This window comes from Aedes aegypti, chromosome 2 (assembly GCF_002204515.2).
Source record: "Aedes aegypti strain LVP_AGWG chromosome 2, AaegL5.0 Primary Assembly, whole genome shotgun sequence".
NCBI classification, from domain to species: Eukaryota; Metazoa; Arthropoda; class Insecta; order Diptera; family Culicidae; genus Aedes; species Aedes aegypti.
Window position 1 is genome coordinate 204,951,058 of NC_035108.1, and position 20,073 is coordinate 204,971,130.

The following is a 20,073-nucleotide window of genomic DNA, read 5'->3' on the forward strand; positions in this document are numbered from 1 at the left end:
AACAACGCAGGCAAGTTTTGAAAACTCACTCGCTTCGCTCGTGCATTATCCAAGCCTTCTCCATACCTTTGAAGTTTTCAATAAAACACTTTCAGTCAACCGTCCAAAGGGTTCGCATGTTATCTCATGAACTGAAACTATCCGAAGTTCCAATGCCTGATACCAAATGGCGACCGTGACAGTGAGTGATAACGAACAGTAGAAGAAACAACAGTGATAACAAACGTTAGAAGCATCACAGTGTTGTTGAAGTGCTAGAAAATCAGCGCCAGAAAGCCAGAATAATGGGTTGGTTCACATCGGACAATTTTGTGATCAACAATGTCGCAATCCCGACAACGGAACTAAGAATAGCCGTCGGTGCGTCAGAGTGTACAATAAGTACCAGAGAAAAGGGGTGCAAACTCGATACGTCGAGAAATACAATTGAACAACGTAAGAACGGACAATACAGGCGCAAACAATTAAAGTATCTTACTATCGAACGACCAAATCAAAAACAATTATGTGCAAGCAACGTTGCGAAAAAGTAAATAATCGACATCAATAATCGGAAGAAGACAGTGTACAGTGCTGATTTCCAAGGCTTCGACCTTGATGACCAATTTGTACTATCGGAAACGAAACAAAACGTTGAAACTTTAAGTAAAGGTGAAGACATCAATTCGGTGCGGAGAGTGATAAGCAGACCAAAACCTACAGACGCCATGATAAGCAGCGATGATGATATACAGCGATGATCCAGAAAATCGTGAGACCAAGGAGGAGCCGAACATCACAGATAAGTAAATAGCAAATGTTGAATCACAACCCTTACAAACAATTATAATAATTTTCTTGCATGATTATATACCCAAAAAAAATGGAAAATTTCACTACATAAAAATGAGTAATGCCTAGCGAAACGTACATTCTTAATTTAGATAAACTATTAAGAATCGAGCAAAACATAAGGAAATCGATTAACAAAAATACTAAACCTGACACGCTACAAAGTAACGTAGTGACAGCTCGGTTATTATTCCAAGAAATAGAAAAAGAGCTTATAGAAAGGCAAGACGAAATTGCCGATACACAACTATTTACGTATATAAAGAAGGCTAGAAACGCAATAGGTTATATTGAACAGACTTGTAAAAGCAAGATAGTAAAGATACCTATTCCTCACCATTAAAATCACACAAATATGGCTTTCGATGCAAGATTAGCCGCATCGATACTATTACCATTCGATGGGGACAGTGAAAAACTGTCCAGTTTCAAGGGCAGTGTAAAATTTTTAAAAACAGCTACAGAAGCGGCAAATCACCCAACACTCAAACTTTTCATAATAACCAGAATCTCAGGCAAGGCACGCGATGCATTGCCTACCGACATTGTCGATCGACGAAATAATTGAACAAGTAAGCAAAAGCTGCGAAAGCAAAATAACCTCAGAGCAGGTACTTGCCAAATTAAAGACTATAAAAAGAGGGACAGCGAAACAACAATACTGCGAAGAAGTCGAATCGCTTTGCAGTCAGCTGTCCAGGGCATACATTAAAGAAGGCATCCCACAAGCGATAGCCAAGAAAATAGCTACGAAAGCAGGCGTGCAAATACTAATTAAAACCGTTTCCGCAGAAAATGCGAAAATTGTACTACAAGCTGGTTCGTTCCCAACAATCGAACAAGCTATCCAAAAACTTAATGAGCTACCTGACAATACCGAAAGCAATGATGTCACCCGTGTTTTCAATATAAATACAAATCAAAAGCGATTCCAAAATTTTAACCAGGGTCACCAAAGAAACTGGAGAAGAGGTGCAAATAATAATAACAACAATTTTACACGCCGTGGCCCCCATGCGTATAATCAACGTTTCCATTATGCCCCACGCTTTGACAATCGACCGCATAACGGTAACCATCGTGGTCACAATGACTACCGTGGTCACCAACCTCAAGGGCGACAATCGCATAGAGTATATTATGCTGACGCGCAAAATGCCGTACTAGCATCAAACCCAACATACTTGCAACAACCTCAAGTGTGTAGCAGACCTTCCTGTAATTTCTATCAACCTAATACAAAACACGTTCTAGCTGCATCAGCAAGAACGTGTCACTCATATTCATCAACACCTCTTTTGTGAATCGGTAACATGACCGATTCCCACGACCAACCTGCTACCAAGCAAGTTCCTACAGATGCATTTTTCTTGTCTGCAATACACTACATATGTACATCATATTTGTGAAGCCTTCTTCAAACCGTGCGTCTAATAAACATCAATCATTCGTTCTACAACCCCAAATGTGTCAACAACGTTCTCGTTCTGTGTAAGCCGAAATATCCAAACACATCACTGGTAAAGGAAATCAACGCAAAAATGGACAGCGGGACAGCAGCCCAAATGGAAATATCATGGCATTTCAATCCACCAGGAGCACCACATTTTGGAGGCGCCTGGGAAAGTTTAGTCAAGTTGGCGAAACAAGTGATACGCGAGATGACGGATAAATGGAAGGAAAATGTGTTGCCAAAACCCGAAACACTGCAAGGCGCATTTACGGCAGCAGAATACGTATTGAATACTCGTCCATTAATAGAAGTACCAATTCATCCAGACCAGCCTGGAGCGTTAACACCCTTCCATATACTAACCGGTGAAGCAGGGAAATACATTTTACCGCATATGCAAAAAACTACGCCAGAAGAAAAAGAGCAATGGAAACTGGTGCTGTTTTATCAGAAGTATTTTTGGGATCGCTGGAAGGCTGAATATTTACCACGATTGTTAAAACGTACAAAATGGCAAAACAAAGTCGAACCCATTGTAGCATCTCTGCATCTTCATCCGTTTACCCCAGTATCAATCTATCGACACTATTCGTCTGTTCTGAGCAAGCACTCTTTGCTTGCCAAAGCAAACAGGAACCATGAGAAACCTTCTGCCTAGTAAAACAATAAATTACAGGCCACACTTGACATTCTTCCGCTTCGACCAACATTTGGTAAAAGTAGAATAATGCTGATTCTCTCTTCGCTTTGGTTCAATTTACAAACATCATCGCTACGTTTATGCCGTCCGCACAGCGTGCGTAACAGACGACACAACGTTTAATATTTATGACCTACATGAAACCCAAAGCGGCTAATTATTGAAACAGCCTGGCTTCATGTTTTCCAAACCTTCTTTTTCGTGTGAAAGCAAATTCCAAACTTCTATGTATAGGTTAAGGAACAAAACATGTAAATTCATAAAAACCATTTTTCCCGAATAAACGAAGCAGATTCTCTCCAACCATCATCACGACTAGTGGCGTGCCTTCTCCGAAAGCCATGCGTTACACTATAACCAACGGCTAGGAGGAAGGGTCCTGGCTATCATCTGTTAAAAACCGAACGAGACTACTCAGCAGCGAAAACAACAGGCGTTGAGGAGAGCGCCTCCGCCCCATCAAAACGACCGTTGAGGAGAGCGCCTCCGTCGTAATGATGTTATAGTATCCTACAAGGTTAGTTTATTAGCCGTTCATATATTCAGAAGTTCTTACCAAAATACGCTCATACTTTAATGAATTAGTTTAATGGATTTAGAATCCGTTCAGCTTGAATTAGACTTGATATTAGCCAAACAGGAACTACTCCAGGAAATTTTTATTGACGAAAGAAAATAGAGCGAAAATAATATATAACGATATAAATAATATTCTAGCGTATAACGAAGAATTATTCCGTCAAACAGAATTTACCTTTTATATACGAGGGACAAGACAAAAATATAATGAAATAATTCTCCTAATACATAATTAACTTCCTTTTGCTAAGACTATCGCATTAGACTTCAAAACCGCTGCAAACGCGTTACTATTTTTTGTAAAATTGAAAACAAAAGTCAATTTGAGAAGAGTTGTACCTCCAGTTATGGCAGCCCCAAAAGTCGATATTAAACTGGGCACCGCCCTCGTACAAGTGTACGACGGTGCACCAGAAAATCTCGAGTCATTTCTCGATGCAGTAAACCTTTTCAACGACACAGTCGTTAATGAATTTACCGGAGCTACCGCCGATCAGCAAGCAGCAACTCAAGTTACTGTTACAAGATTCGTCAAGTCTCGACTGACGGGCGTTGCTCGCCAGGTGATTACAGAAGCCAATGACTTACCAGGCATTTTAGATGCAGTCAAACAGCACTGCGAATCAAAAGTAAACTCGGATAATATGATTGCCAAAATGAAGGCATTAAAGCATTCTGTACCGAACCACCTTTGAGTTCGGACGCGCTTTCGTAGCGCTCTTGTAAATATTTTACGACTAGACTTCTGACCCCGGGCCCTCGCGCGTACCAGTCAGTATTTATTTTCTCTTTTTGACAACATAGCTCTGCGCGCTTCTCGTGCTTACCTTTACCCCGCGTGCGCGTGTATTTTAACCATGCCGTGTGGTGTTACATCGTGCAGCATTAGTGACGACCGCTTTCTTTGGAGGTGTGAATACTGCAGCAAAAAATACCATGCAGCGTGCATCGGAGTGCAGCGTCATCGGGAGCACATTATCACCGCATTTATGGTGCCTATGTGTACCGACTGCCAGGACATCTTACGGAAGGAAGCCGACGTGAGGAAACTACTTCACCAACAGGAACAACTTCTGGAAGCAATCCGCTCCCAAACAGATGTAAACCAACGAGTGGCCGCTGACATAAAAAAAATTTACTCAATGTCGGAACTTTTCGACAGCATTGAGCTGTTGCTAAATGACCTGAAAGAAACAGTAAACAATAATGACGGTCAAATTACAAGCACAGTCAGTCAGCACGTAAAGTCGTGTGACTCACGCATGCACTCCATAATTAATGAGTCCAACTTGGTGATGTCGCATAAAATCGCCGAGCTTTTGGACAAACGGCTGACTAATGTCCACAAAGACATTCTACGGCTAACTGAAAAAACCGAGAATCTTTCGATCCTGAATAATGACCAAGCACTTTAAAAAAATAGCGCAGATTCACTTCAGGAAATTCTCGAGGAAATAAAATTTGTGGCAGCAACTATGTCTACGTCAAAAATAACTGAAAATCAATGCCCTCAAACGAGTTTGGAGGAGGAACTAGCAGAAAGTTTACAGCCACATCACCAGCAGAAACAGCAACAACAAGAACAAAAACAACGACAACAACTACTACAACAGCCACAACAAGGAATTTCCGAATCCCTATCAACAACTGACAGTCTCTCCTCTGGTTGGCGAATTTTGGGAAATAAGCGGTGTTGGAAACAAGACTGGTCAGCATACGACATGAAGCTGAACCGTCGAAAGCTTCAAGAAAAAGCCGCTGACAAAGCCAAACAACGAAAAAAACGAAGACAGCGACAAATCTCCCGCATGACTAGTGGTCAACCATCAAACAGCATAAAAAACCACCAGCCACCTGAACGCAGCAGGAATTTAGGACTCGACAAAGAGCTACTGGCTATGGCCAAAGTTCAATTTGCTGGTCCACCTTCCAACACAGACCATCCAATTTCTGGCCTCTCAGTCCCGAAGCCAATCAATTTTACAAAGGGCGAAACTATTAATCCGTATCGTCCAGAAAAAGGAATCCCAGGAAATTCAACGTCCCTACATCCGTATGTCAATCACCATCATCCACCTCAACAACAACAAAAACCTTCAACCCAAACAATGTGTAGCAGTGACAGCCAATTCGACTTGGATCCATTGCGGCCACCTATTGTGCGCTAAACGGAGCAATCAACGGAGGGTGACGGTCGTTTCTTGAAAGCTCGTCTGCGTGACCCGAAAATCATGGACGTCGTCCGACTGTTCCTCGCGTACATGCGCGATCAACAAGCAAATGTATGCGTAGATGGCTTTACTGCGACCAGTATTCGTCTGAAATTAGCATCTGAAGGTCTCCCATCTGATCCTGAGCATCTGCTTCGAATCTTCAAGGAGGTACATCAGGAATACGGACTGGACCCTTCGGCAGCAGTAACGGACCTGGAATCGTATCGGAAATATCTGTCCAGCGAGAAGATCCATCGTCTTCAGCAGCTGCGTGAGAGTGGCTCTAAATTTCAACTGCAGGCTCCGAGTTTTCGGAAATAATGACTCCTTTCGACAAGAAAGTAGAAACTCTGCTACCTGACGCACATAGTAATGTAAGTACACGGGAAAAAAATCTGTGGTAATAATTACTATTGTAGCTGACTACGCCCATTCTTGAAACTACCATGGAATTTTAGACCAATTTACTATGTTTACGGTACATCCCACCATATAACTGGTACATTCGACAGAAATAATTTACAACAATCTGATTTCGACTACAAACATGGTAAAATCAAGCGCGTTTCTGGTCTGCTGAAAATTGCCGGTGCGAGCGCTTAAGTTAACCCCCTAAAATAGTAGTTCTTACCGCACAATTTTTTTGCGTGTATTACTAATAATCCAAAAATTTCTTCGTCTTCTCAACAGAATGCGACTGAAATTCTGGTATATTGCCAAAATTTCAATCGCATGAAAAGCTCAGCCAAAATGAAGGAAATTCAACAAAAACTTTTATCTTCTTCTTTCAATGTAATTCTTGGAACCGAAACTAGCTGGGACGAAAGCGTAAGAAGCGAAGAATTTTTTGGAAACAATTTTAATGTATTTCAGCACGACCGAAATTTGCAACACTGTAATAAGAAGTCCGGTGGTGGAGTCCTCATAGCCATCAATGCAGACTTTACTTCTGAAGAAATTGAAACTTTCAAACACAAAGAATTCGAAAATATTTGGGCTAAAGCTCTAATTAATGGAGAAACGCATATTTTTTCATCTGTGTATTTTCCACCTGAACACGCTAACAAACATTCTTTTGAAATATTCTTCAAAATTGTCGAAACTATTATTTCAAATATGGAACCTGAAGTAAAACTGCATATTTATGGCGACTTCAACCAACGCAATGCCGACTTCATTGCAGACAATGAAAATGAATCACTTCTACTCCCAGTCGTAGGCGAAGACAGTACTTTACAATTTTTTTTCGACAAAATATCATATTTTGGCCCAAATCAAATTAATCACGTAAAAAACCAGCAAAATTCTTACTTGGACCTCTTATTTACAAATTGCACTGAAAATTTCTGTGTGTATACATCATTATCACCGCTATGGAAAAATGAGGTTTTTCACACAGCAATTGAATACTCAATCTTCATACATAAAACTTCTCTCCCCAGCGACTGGGAGTACGAGGAAGTGCCGGAATACAATAAGGCAAATTACAAAGAAGCCAAACGTAGACTATGTACAATTAATTGGCAACATCAAAATTCCATTCAATTATTCAACAAATCATTAATGAAACTGTGCTAACAAGAAGAAGAAGACGTATACAGAATAACAAATTACGTGGTTTAGCCCACAACTAAAAAACCTAAAGAACAAGAAACAGAAAGCACATAAATTATACAAAAAAGAAAATTCTGCCACGAACTTACAAAATTATCATGACATATGTAACCAACTCAACTCAGCCGTTAACTCCGCACATGAAGAATATAATCGTAAGGTCGAATCCGAAGTCAAATCATGTCCTAAAAACTTTTTCAATTATGTATACACTAAATTAAAAAGTAGCAATTTCCCTTCGCGAATATATTTTGACGGAAACGTAGGTGAAAACTCTTCCGATATCTGCAACCTCTTTGCAGATTTCTTCCAAGAAGTGTATACCACCTACACTGAAATAAATCCGTGAAGCTATTTTATCAGAAAAATCATATAAGATCAAATCATCGATCGACATATATGTTTCAAATTACGTCTAATGCATTTGACATGCTAAACAGTTGAAGTCTAACTGCCACCTAATACACATTACGCAGCTATGATCTGGTTTAAGTTATATGCACATCATGTATGCAGTACATGTCGAATTATCAGCAGAGCATATAACTTATACTGGCTTCTTCAAATAGTACATCCTATATGGAAGAAAGTCAAGCAGATAGTATCATGTTTGCATCTCAGATTTGGCGATATTGCAAAGAACGTTGATCAATAGAAGTTCAGGTCAAGCTTTAAATTCAATTTTCTGGTAAGTAAATCGCTTTGATTAAGACTATCATTTAAAACAAACTTTTGTTCCTTTCTATGAATACATTCACCAGGCTAGGATCAACCAGCTGACAGAACTCGGAAAATGTTCTTCCCGAGAATTTATCATGACGGATCGAGCTCCTCCAACTATTTAAATTTATTCACCCTCGGTAAGTAAACCCGCTTTAACTACTAAGACTTTATTATTGAGATTTGCTTTCCTTTGTAGAATATTCATTCGGACCAGGCACCGAAAGACGTTCTTTGAAAGCTTTCATCCTGCAAGCTTTCACTCAATAGGTGAATCAATCTCCCCGATAAAAAAAATCATTCCTTAATGTAAAGAATGTAAAAATGTCTAAATAAAACATATGTGAAGCTAAAAATTCCAAATTTGTTTTTATAATACTATTATTAAATTCAAGGCAAGCTCACTAACATAAATCATATGAAAAGAAAAATCGAAAATTTATGAGTGCCATATACGACAAACTAACTTTGTTCATTGATTTTTATAGATAAAACAAATAGTTTCCTCTGCAGCTCTCCGCTCGCGAAAATCATATTCATCGCATATAACAGTAACATGCTTGCCCAAATCGCGCACTATATGCATTACATATAACTTATGATCGATGATCTCGTTCTTCGATACATTTTATATGAAATTCTAATAGTGCATAATTATATGTCCATCATATAACATCGACTTGGAGAGTTGGCTCAGTGTACTCCGAAGAAGACCGCGACCGCAATTTCTTTTCTTTTTTCCCAGAAATTTCTAATAATATATCTATTGCAAAACTATCACAACAAGAAATCTTATCGGCACTAAAAAATTTGGACGCGTCAAAGGGAGCAGGACCGGATGGCATTGCACCCGTGTTCTTCAAACATCTCTAAGAAGAACTTACCCTTCCCTTAGAACGCCTTTTCAACAGACAAAATTTTCCAGCAAGTAAAAAACCAAATTACTTGTAGGCAGCATGGCTTTTTTAAAGGCCGCTCAACATCTTCCAATCTGCTTGTAATCTTTGTATCTTTCATTCTCAACGCAATGGACAATGGCAAGCACGTAGAAGCCCTCTACACTGACTTCAGTAAGGCATTTGACCGAATCGACATACCATTATTAATCTTCAAATTGCAAAAAATAGGAATGGAACCAGAACTCTTGAGTTGGATCCAGTCATATCTATCACATCGGAAACAAATAGTGCGCTTTCAAAATAAATTATCAGCACCCATTTCTGTAACCTCTGGAGTACCCCAAGGTTCTCATTTAGGCCCACTTCTTTTTATTTTGTATGTAAACGACATTTCCTTTTTACTTAGAAAAATAAAATTTCTTATATATGCAGACGACATTAAGCTCTTCATGTAAGTAAATAATTCTAGCGAAGCAGAAGAATTCCAGAATGACATTAACTTTTTCTTCACTTGGTGCAAAAAATTCTACTCCAGCTCTGTGGTGGATGCGGCCCTGTCTTTAGGACAGTCTACAAACAAAGTAAATTTATAAGATCAGCATAAATCGCGATCACGCCACCCGTCGTCAGTTAGACGATAAACAAGCGATTGTTATTTATGCTGACGGCAGCGAAAAGGATCACGTAGGCACCACCATGCAAAGGAAGCTAGTTATAAGAACAAATCGGAAAATACATTCGACGAGGTCGTCGCCGCTCCAACCAGCACTGTGTCGAACACGGAAGAACACCATACAACCCAGACAATAGCTGTGCATTATTGCCGGAGTGGCTGTGAGTTATTTGGTCGTGAAAAACATAGTGCGATGCCACCATCAACAGACAGTGCGTGTTGTTGAGCGCACAGCCCGGTTGGCGAATTTGCCGGCCTAAATGAATGAACAATAACTAACAAATGTGACAAGTGTAATAAATTAATTCGAACTAATCTGCCTTATCCAAGCAGATAGAAGAACATTTCATCAGGACGTGTTAATGCATTCCACAGTTCTCCCCCTTATGGAGCATAAATTTGGAAAAAGTGTTATCGAAGAGAAAGTGGAAAACAGCGCTTACTTGCACAAGCCGTTTAACCAAATCCCTCTTGGCAGTGCGCGTAAATGCAAAGCAGTCCATTATAACTGAAGGAGTGACGGAGCCATCGGACGCGAAACGATGCGAAACATGAACTGTTCCATCACGAGGAGCTACTAATGGCAATTACCAAATAACGAGTTGAACAGTACCGAGGAACCTAGTAGTTTATTTAAAAAAGGAAAGTATCTAAGTAAGTTCAAATAGAATAGACACTAAAGCTTGTCCTATTTTTTTAGTTTGCAATGGATTGGTGTAAGCGCAGTGAAGCCCAACAAACGGCTCAAGATCCAAAAGCCATTTATTAGAGAATGGATGAATTCCTCCAAATGGCGGATGCAATTAATAAATTAGGTACAAATCAATCTCCAGAAATTTTTTAAGTACAAACCAGAAACTACAGAACGAAAGATTTTGGAACTACTCAAATTTAAAAGTGATGCTAAACTAATATTGTCCGACACAAGTTCAGGTAGACCAGTCAGATTAACTTTGTTGAAACGGTATAAAAATCGGTATACAAATCTTTTCGAATCTGAGCTTGAGAACGGAATTACGATGGCAAAATTGGGTTTAAATTTGGCTATTAAACTTGTCGATAAGTTTGACGGAGACCAGTCAAAAATTTCTACTTTCCTTGAATCCATTTATTATTTACGATCAACTTACCCTAATGAGACGGAACAAAATATTGTTAATTTCCTTAAAATTCGATCGATTGGCCCTGCTCACGGAGCGATCAATACTGCCACCACAATAGTAGCAGCAAAGGACCTGCTCAAGCAAAAATTTGGGGTTAAAATCACACCACAAGCCATCCAGAATGAAATGCTCAACGCTTAACAGAAAAAAGAAAGCATTTCTGAATTCGGCGAGAGTATTAATGCGCTTGCGAGTAAACTTGCAGCCGCATACGTCTCGCAAGGCACTTTTCATACCGAATCCGCAGCATCGGCCATAGTTCAACCGATAGCTGTGAATGCTTTTACTTCGGGTATTAGAGATCCCCAGACAGCTTTTTTCGTCAAAGCGAGAAATCCAACTCAGCTGAACAAAGCGATTTCCGATGCATTGGAAGTCACTCCAGTACAAGCTACGGAACAGAATGTCTTATTTACATCTTTTCGAGGTAATAACTATGGACATCGCGGTCATTGGAGAGGAAGAGGCCGAGGTTATTTTAATAACAGGAACCAAACTAACGAGTCCAACAGAAGTTATGGAAACAGAGGTGGTTATCGAAACAGAGGTGGCTATGGAACTGGAGGTGGTAATGGAAACAGAAACGGTTATGGAAATAGAGGTGGTTACAATAACCAAAATAATTTCAACAATCAAGGGAATCAGAATCGCTTTCGGGAAAATGATGGGAGTAACCGACATACAAGAGGAGCCAGGGGACATGCTAATTTAGCAGCTTCTCAAGCAGCTCCGGAAAATACATCAACCCAACCTGAAGATCAAGAAGCGAATCTTATCGATTTATTTCGTTAATTTTAACGATAGCGTTATCAATTTATCCCCCAGAGTAACATTGAAGTTATTCAATAGAAAATTAAATCTTGTTGTGGATAGTGGCGCAACTTGTAGTTTAATTGATCAAAATTATCTACCTTCTGGAATTCGCATTAATGTGGGCGAGAAGATTAACATACGTGGTGTAAATGGCACAACCAAATCATTAGGATATATTTTCACTAGCCTACAATATTTTAGCTATAAATTCTTTATAAAGCTACATGTAGTTCAGAGCTTACCATCTCATGTAATAGGATTGGTAGGCACTGATCTATTGACGAAATATAAAGCAAACATAGATTTTGAACAATTATCTTTAACTCTTAAACAGAAAAGTGATACTGTACATATTCCATTACTTTCTGAAAATATCAATACCACTCTTACATTACCTGCTAGAACTGAACTTGTAACGTTTGTAAAAACTAATTCTAATGAACCTTGTGTAGTTTTAAACCAACAACTAGCGACAAATGTTTTTGTAGCTGAATTTATTGTTCAAAACGGTGAACTTTTCACTTGCCCCACTTTTGGGGCAAGTGAAAAGCAAGGAGACATTTTTCAAAAACTTTTTCTGTATTTTTTTCTTCAATTTTTCATAAAAATCAATTTCAGCATGCTGCTTATATATGGTGGGAGTCAAGCTAAAAAATATACACAACCTCATTTGTTTCAATTTAAAGTCTCTAGAATTGGAAGAATCTCAACTATGCGAATTCCATTACCCACTTGCCCCACGGTACCTTATAGAAATACTTCTAGAACACTGAGCTGAGAAGCAGTTTGTGTCCCAGTTGAGTCGAAACAAAGGCAACAAGAACATTATATTTGGTCTATAGCAGTTTGGAGATATTTTTCGAGGAACTGTCTATGACAATCGAGGGTGTCGAGAAAGTCCATGGTAAACATGACATAATTTGGTCGGCGTTGAGTCAGAGTGGACCAAGTGACATTTTTCATTTTTTGAGAAAAACGGGCTTAAAATCTAAGGTTTTGTATTTTTTCAACTCGTTAAAATCTTGGTTCAATATTTCTACACATCTTTGTGTTAGTTTCAACCAATATATTGTGAAGGGATTAGCATAAAAAATCATAATGCAAACCTTTGATAGAACGATTTGTTTGATAGGCTATGTGCACTTGGTTCACTCTGTCTTAACTAAAGATCACCGTTCAGTGAGTTGGTTCACTCTAACTGAACAATTTCTATGAAAATAACAATCACTGGTCATTGAATGTGTATATCTAACATAAACAGATTATCAAGATCCTTCGACATCAGTATCGTAAATTCTTCAATAACCCATATTTTCAATCTCGAAATCAGTGGTATTACGATAGCTTGAAAATTAGGATTTTGAAGGGACAGGGCATTGAAAACCAGACATATTCAAATATGCATTCAGTCAGAATGGTCCAAGTGAAAGTTTTGAGTACCGACAAAAAATATAATGGTCCAATAAGCAAGTTCTGGGACATTCCATACATACACTATAGATCTACCATAAACTTCTATCGGACTCTGAAGTCTACTAAAAAAAATGCAATAATTAATCAGTTCATTGCTTTTCGACACTTCGTCCGCTCTGTCTGCACAGAAATGGTTGCAATTTCTGACCATCCAAAAATGGTAAATGATCAAAAAGCAAAATCAAATTAAGTAATATTTAGGAATTTCTATTGATGTCGAAAAATCTGACAAATCTCTTGAAATGTATTTAATTTTCTCGGATTTCTCAGCGCACTGATCTTTTTCGCTGTTGATGTTATAAGAACTTGGTCCACTCTGACTGCATACTAGAGTGGTTCAAAAAATCGTTTTTGCTCCACACCGCTCATTCGATCCTAGATCAAATTCTGAGTGTCCTAACAAAATTTGAACTCATTCGGATGAAAACTGAGACTGCACAAGCCCTTTGAAGTTTATATGGGAATTACTATGGGAAAAGCAAGCAGTTCATTCAATTGGTCATAGTGTTTGCCCATGTGCTCTTGGGGATTAGAACTACGTTGATACTGTGAGATACAATTGTCAGCTACAACTTTGCCCAAGACCGTTTTTAAATCGGACGCCCCAGTAATTATTTATTGATTTTTTGAATGAGTTGTAAAACTTTGTCTATAATTATTGGGCTGTTCTGCGGGCATCACTGCATATGTGCAGTAAAACATAGTTGCCATGATTTGTGCGTGCTATCTTTCGCGCCAGGTGCAGCAATGTTGCCTGTTCAGAAGTTAAATGAGCACTGCTGAAGAATTTGTGACTGGATATAAATCAATAACTAATTACTGAGGCGTCCGATTTGAAAACGGTCTTCAGCAAAGTTGTAGCTGATGAATGTATCTCACAGTATCAAAGTAGCTCTAATCCCCAAGAGCACATGAGTAAAAACTATGACCGATTAAGTGAAATGCTTGCTTTTCCCATAGTAATTCCCAGATAAACTTCAAAGGACTTGTGCAGTCTCAGTTTTCATCCAAATGAGCTCAAATTTTCAAATTTCTTTTCTGCGGGGTAACATTGATCGGAATGACTCATCTCGTAATAAGTTGGTATCATCATTTATTGATGAAACATTTCCAAAGCATGAATGTTGCTTCTCTTTCTTATATTTATGTGCTATTAAAAACTAAGATTTTTGCAAAAATTGCGTTAACTTTATGCGTAAATTTGTCAAGTTTGCGAAACAATGGTTTCAATGGTTAAGGATGACACTACCGAAGATTTATGTCTCACATAAGTTCTGCAAGCGATATGAGCAAGGAAAATGCGGTTCTCACTAAAAATGGCATAGCCAAAAATGATTCCGCTGTCAAAACTTTTATAAGTATGTTCAATTAGGCAACATTAACGAATTACTGTTAAGAATGTAGAATTCCCTTAGGAAATTGCCTACCTTTAGGCGTATTTCGCTGTTGGATGTGTTTTTAATTTTAGAATAATTCAAAAAGTAAATAAGATGTAAGCGTTTGAACACCATATTCGGCTTCAGGGGCCATGATTTTAGTAAGTAACGACATTTTCAATATTACCGAACGTTGTTTACATGGATGATCAATGTTACCCCATATCAGCTAAATGAAAAAATCACCTAAAACATTTTAATAAACATGCTTAAATCTTTCAAATAACAAAATACAGTATATAGTCACGAGCTATGGGTGGCAGTACTTGTTTTAAAAATATAAAACTCACAACATTTACATTTTTGGGTGAAATATTTAAGAAATATTCTAAAAACTGATCAATGTTACCCCGGATTACGGTACATGCAACAAAATAAAAGTAAAATCCTTTAATGAATGTTCGAATCCTCTGAGTAGAATCTCAAATAGAGAAACTTAAAAGTAGATGGAGTACCGTGTACCTTTTAATTCCGCTCCTAAATATCCTCCTTATCGATTTTTTATGTAAGTATGTACTACAATTAACCCTGTTTTGGGCACCTCTTTGATTACTATTTAGTGTGTATTTATCTTCGAAAATAACTTCACAGCTGGTATGGAGTATGTTTGTCATTAAAGTATCGACACTTGATTCACACTCTTGCCCCACCGCACAGTGTTTCCCTCATAGGTATTAAAGCCTGTCCACGATAAATTTCGGACACTGATGGCGGGTGTACCACAGAAAGTTCGAGAATTTTACAGAAAGAAGGATTAACATCCTTGTCAACTGTTTATTTTGTAGATATAACTCTTTTATTCTGAAATAAACAATTGTTTTTGTTGAATTATGAGTAACTTTTTTTTGCTGCAATTATTTGGGTGTCCGAAATTTAACGTGGACAGGCTTTAAATCCAAAAATTCGACTTTTATGAAATGATGATATTTGTTCAATTATATCATGCTGAATACTCATAAAACATGGTTCCATAATCATTTTCGCTGAATTCTTGCTCAACGTTTCGATAAGGGTCATATTAGCAAGACGAGTAAAGTGAAGATACGAATCATAAAAATTTAAAATATGTTTACCACTTTCATAATCCTAATAGAAATGTTTACGATTCTTGAAAAGAACGTTATCAATGGCACTGGGTTTCAATAAGATTCTAATCAATCTTTAAGAAAATAAAATTAAAATTAAGCAGATTTGATTTTGAAAATAAACTACTAATGTACAGACTTAATTCAATAAACTCGAAATTCTAGAAACATTTACTAAGCCGAACAAAATATTATCCCTCAAAATCCCTTCATGCGTTCTTCTATGAAAATTGCCTATATAGTCACATTACATTTCACACATAAATACAATTGCGACCGTTTGCGACAAATGGTAACTGTAGAGTAACATCATTTTGACAAATGTTTGATTGACAAATGTTTAGGTCACTTCATTTCATCGCAAGGAGTCAGATCTGATCCTGAAAAAACTGAATGTATCAGAGCATGGCCCATTCCAAAAAATGCTAATGAGGCCAAGCGAATCATTGCGTTTACAAATTATTACCGGAAACATGTGAAAAAATTTGCAAAAAAATTCATACCATTGAATAGACTTACCCGAAAACACACGAAATTTATCTGGAATAAAGAGTGTCAACAAGCTTTTGATACACTCAAGGAGAAACTCATAAACCCACCGATTCTGGATAACCGAGATTTCAGTAAAGACAATTGTTTTACATTACACACAGATGCTTCTGGCTATGCGATCGGAGCCGTTTTATCAAACAAAAATGGAAAGCCTGTCGCTTATGCCAGTAAAGCTCTGAATAAAGCAGAAATAAACTACGCAACCATTGAGAAAGAATTGTTGGCGGTGGTCTGGGCAGTGAAACATTTCAGACCATTTTTATATGGGAAGAAATTCACGATTTGCACGGATCATCGACCACTTGTCTATCTTTTCTCAATGAGAGAACCCTCAAGACGACTAACAAAATTTAGACTGGCACTTGAGGAATACGAATTTGACATTACTTACATACAAGGAAGTCGTAACGTGGTAGCGGACGCGTTGTCACGTATATCGTCTTCTGAGTTAAAGGAAATCAATGAAAAAAATAGTCAAGATGTGTTAGTGGTAACAAGATCACAAAAAAAAATGGAAAGCAAGTCTGCATCTCCCACAGAGAAGATTACTGATCACCATATATCTATTGAAGGAATAGCAGAAATTACAATTGACAACAACATCAAATCCGATATACAAATGAAGAAAAACCATACAGGACGAATTATGCTCAAACGGACCAATTAACCGTTTGATACGTCAGTATAATGCACATTGCGAATTCATTGGCATTACTATGTCCAAAGAGCAGTTTAAAAAACGACTTAAGGACAATAGAAGTAATCCATAGTATGTAAGAAATATTTGTAATTATTGTATGTAGTCTACTTATGCTTGACGAAATAAATAAATAATGAAGTACATGAAAGATTTCGAAAATCGACTGAGCCATCGATTAGATACCTAATCGAACTTTGAAAGTTGCTTACTATATCAAAATCAATTGCCCTTCCTGACGGAAACCCTGACTATGTGGGATAGCCTATGCCCATGGGAATTAACGATGAATCTCTGATTTTTTCTAACTAGTTTTACCAGTTTACCCAATTCTGTTTCTGATACAGCACATTCATCTTTATCTCTTCTTAGAAAGCATTGATAGACTGTTTTTAGGGGGAAAATATCTAAAGATCCAACATAAGCAATCACGATTATAGGTTTAACTTAAAAAAAAACATAAAACAGCTCAGCTGTTAAACGATTGCTTACAAAAAAACTTAAACTTCGACTAATAGTAACTAAGAAGTACTTCGGTACAAGTCTACAACATGGAATTCATCTGTTCTTACCTAGGTGGTGGACGATGGGACCAGTTAGTTATTGATGTGACTAAACTCCATCATCTCCGCGTTCTGCACCGGTTCGGTTTCCGTTTCGGACATGATCTGCTTCAGCCACTGCTGGATCTGCATCGTGTGCTCCTGGGTCTGACCGCTTGACTCGACAGCGGCCGTGGCCACTCCCATGGCCGTCGTTGGTGATGCCAACACGAACAGATCGCCCAGGACCTGGGAAAGAGTGTCATCCTGCCGCGGCAGATTGAGAACGGCTCGCAGCTCGGCTGCCGTCAGCGGAAGTCGTTTCGACTGGGCGTGGTTGGAAGTGGTGCTGCTAGCAGAGGATGGTTCCGTGTCCGTTGACGGGGAATCGGAACTGCTGGAGGTCTGCGTTGTAGTTACTTGGGGTTTAGCATTGGAAAGGGTGGTTTTGAGGATGTGCTGGCGCAGGATTTTGTTCTCGGTGATGAGACGCTTGTAGAAACCGCACTCTGGGCTGCCTTCTTCCGAGGGACAACGTGGGGCTGGTGGACGTTCGATTGGTTTTGCCGGTGGACTATCCGGGCATGTATTAATAGTTAGATTTGTTACGTTTTTAAGATTGATTGTGCCTCCACAGTTGTTCATCGTTAGGGTGGATACATTTTTCAGATTTTTATCCTGTTTTGCGCTTTTAGACGTTGAGCTACTACTCGTTGTAATGCTGCTAAGGTGCCTACCAGCTTTATCGAGTTCCGTCTGAGAAGCCTTCGTAATCAAATTCTGAGTCTTGACAACTTTCGTTTGTTCCAATCCTATATCCTCTTCCTCATTTGCTATGGTATGGTTATTGTTACTAATATCAACAGTTTCAACGCATGCACCTTCACCTTCCAACGAAAGTGAGTCCGTTATCGCCTTTCCTCCTCGGTTACGACAGTTTGTTAAATCGATTTTTATTCGCTCCAATTCCTCCTCCAATTCCGGGCCCATACTCACCCTAGCGAGAGACCTATCAATCAATTCCTTACTTTCGTTCAACGCCAGATTGATAATCGATTCCCGGACCATTTCCGCCCCCTCCCTGATCAGACTCTTGTTGCTGAAGAACTCCACCACAATTTCCTCGCTTTCCGGATTGTCCCGGTCCTCTTCTCCTGTTCCCCTCCGGCAGCTTTTGTGCATCAAATCGTGATCGTCCACCGGTTGAATGTAGTCTTCGTTTTCATAAGGATCCTTCAGGATGATGTTGAAATTGTCAATGTTGTACCTGCCGTAAGTCCGAATCCGGCCAATCAAATCCTCCTCGCCTCCGTCCACAAATTTTATGTTATCGAACTGAAAAGTGACGTGATGCGACTGCTGGACGACGACCGAAAGCTGCCTCAGCAAGAGCTTCTCCCGCAGATCCAGCGCCTTCCGAATCCGTTCGAACGAGGCGTTCACCTGCTCCTTTAGCTGTAATTTAGGATCCTAGTTACAATCTGCATTCCATCAAACGGAATCAAATTAACTTACCTTCTCGGAAAATGCATGATTCTTGTTGTTGTCCATCGTTCAGGGTGAAAAGTGAACTTGCTCGCATCAGCGCGGACAAAATGCAACTGACAAAGCTATTTATTCCATGTAACACTACACCTTTTCCTGTTACATGTTTTAGCTGATCTAAGATGATGATTAACCAACGAAAATTGCTAAATTTTAACTTTTGTGCGATTAAAGAAAACTTTTTGTTTCTCCTTCCACCACTGATTGAACGACAGACAGACACTGACAGTTTTCGTTTCAGCTGCGCTGATGATTGACTACTGACAGCACTGACTGGAAGATGATCGTGGGTAAACTTCATTCAAACTTGGGTAAACTGATCTTAGCGTGTACGATGCACACAAATTTAAAAGCACTAATCTCGAGAAAAAAATGCGTATCGGGAAAAGAAATCCCGGTCACCCGCACTAATAGAGGTAATAAACTATAGAGGAAGAATGTCGCTGGCGTCGCTGCAGGAACATCTTTTGCTGGCGGAGATAGGCGGGGCTATAAATGTCAACGCGAAATAGTATGCAGTTTGACACTTATGTACCCGACATGTTTCTGAGCGAGAACAAAGGGAACAGCAGCGACATTCGTCCTCTATAGTTTTCTATCTCTATTCCCGCACTAGATATCATAACCGTACGAGAAGAATACTAGAAATGGTATATATTCCATTCAAAACCATATTCGATATGGTTATAAGGACCATAATCAAACCATTACTGGGTAAGGTTTCGACCACACTAATTGATGTTTTCAGCAACTCGGCCATACCAACAACGGGTTGTTAAGAATGTTTACCGTTTCAAAACTAGCTTTTTCCGATACAAATTTTGAATGCGTACCTTACCAGTACCATAGCATGTATGCTCTATTATTGAGCATTGAAAAAATCCATTTAATGTCGGTGTACTGTTTTACCATAACGGTGGACAGTTGTGGGTATAGTTCAATGAAATTTATTGATTTCCAATAAAAAAAGAGCAAAAAAATAAAAATAAAATAAATTGAGCATAATTATTATTGTTCTTATTTTAAATACAATTAAACAGAGTTTTTTGCATTTGCTTTTATGGCAAAAAGTTGGAAGTTTTCTG

At 38.8% G+C, this 20,073-nt stretch overlaps 1 protein-coding gene across 1 annotated transcript in view; it reads right to left on the reverse strand.

The window, feature by feature from the left end:
* LOC5570349 overlaps positions 1-19,222 on the reverse strand; it is a 73,086-nt gene extending 53,864 nt beyond the window's left edge. The window contains exons 1-2 of the mRNA XM_001653128.2: positions 18,959-19,222; positions 17,474-18,898 (exon numbers count right to left, since the gene is read on the reverse strand). Coding sequence (XP_001653178.1) covers positions 17,498-18,898; positions 18,959-18,994 — 1,437 coding nt within the window. The 5' untranslated portion in view covers positions 18,995-19,222 and the 3' untranslated portion in view covers positions 17,474-17,497. The remainder of the gene's footprint in view (positions 1-17,473; positions 18,899-18,958) is intronic.
* Between the last annotated feature and the right edge of the window lie 851 nt (positions 19,223-20,073).